Consider the following 885-nt stretch of genomic DNA (forward strand, 5'->3'; position numbering starts at 1 on the left):
CGCAGCACCTGTGCCCACCGCGCTTCCAGACCCCGCTCCCGCGGGCCATGGCCCAGAAGCCAAAGGTAGACCCCCAGGTCGGACGGCTGGGCTACCTGCAGGCCCTCGTCACGGAATTCCAGCAGACCGAGAGCCCAGGTGAGCGCGGAGGGATGGGGGCTGGTTCCAGGGCCGCCGGGACGGGCTTCCCACGCCACTGTCCCCTCGCAGACGCCAAGGAGCAAGTCCTGGCCAACCTCGCCAACTTCGCCTATGACCCAAGCAACTACCAGTATCTGCGGCCGCTGCGGGTCCTGGACCTGTTCCTGGATTGCCTGTCGGAGGAGAACGAGACCCTGGTGGAGTTTGCCATCGGTAAGCCCAGGGAGGACCAGCCTCCTTGCACCGCCGGGGGGGCGGCGAGTCTGCGTTGCCAGTGAGCGCTTGCTAGGCAGCAGCCCCTGTGTCAGCACTGCGGGTGTTGGAGGGTGCAGGTCAGCCCTGTCCAATGTCCCACCTCCCCGTTTCACCGGTTGCCCTTGATGGTGTGTGTCATCCAGCTGCGCGCTTCCTTTCCTGTAACCTAGAAATTAGATTGAAAGTCTTTTTTATATATATACTGTTGAGGATATTCACAGCAAAACACGCCCTGATTCAACACTTGCAAAATGTACCTGGCACCGATCGTGTTTTTCAAATGATGCCACCGTTCTCACTCTTATCGGAGTCGTGCTTCCCCACCCATGTGAATCCACTGCCCATTAATGCTTCTATCGAACCTTTTGAGTTGTCAGTTTGATCCCATGTAGATGGTTCTAAACAGGATGCTTTTTTTTTTTTTCCCAAGTTTTTTTTTTTAAGGTAGCCATTAACTTTTTTTTTTTCTTTTTTAACATTTTATTAGGG

The 885-nt window shown here is 55.0% G+C and overlaps 1 protein-coding gene across 3 annotated transcripts in view; it reads left to right on the forward strand.

The window, feature by feature from the left end:
* Positions 1–17: 17 nt before the first annotated feature.
* ARMC7 (armadillo repeat containing 7) overlaps positions 18–885 on the forward strand; it is an 8,127-nt gene continuing 7,259 nt past the window's right edge. Inside the window, exons 1-2 of one of the 3 annotated variants that reach the window (XM_004709298.2) lie at positions 18–138; positions 211–354. In XM_004709298.2, the coding sequence (XP_004709355.1) occupies positions 48–138; positions 211–354 (235 nt within the window). In that variant the 5' untranslated portion in view covers positions 18–47. Of the gene's footprint in view, positions 355–885 lie in introns of all 3 variants that reach the window. The other 2 variants (XM_030888232.2, XM_045299677.1) reach the window with 2 other exon arrangements.

Source organism: Echinops telfairi, unplaced genomic scaffold (genome assembly GCF_000313985.2).
Source record: "Echinops telfairi isolate 266 unplaced genomic scaffold, ASM31398v2 ScPeMD7_7458;HRSCAF=8496, whole genome shotgun sequence".
In the NCBI taxonomy this organism is placed as follows: Eukaryota; Metazoa; Chordata; class Mammalia; order Afrosoricida; family Tenrecidae; genus Echinops; species Echinops telfairi.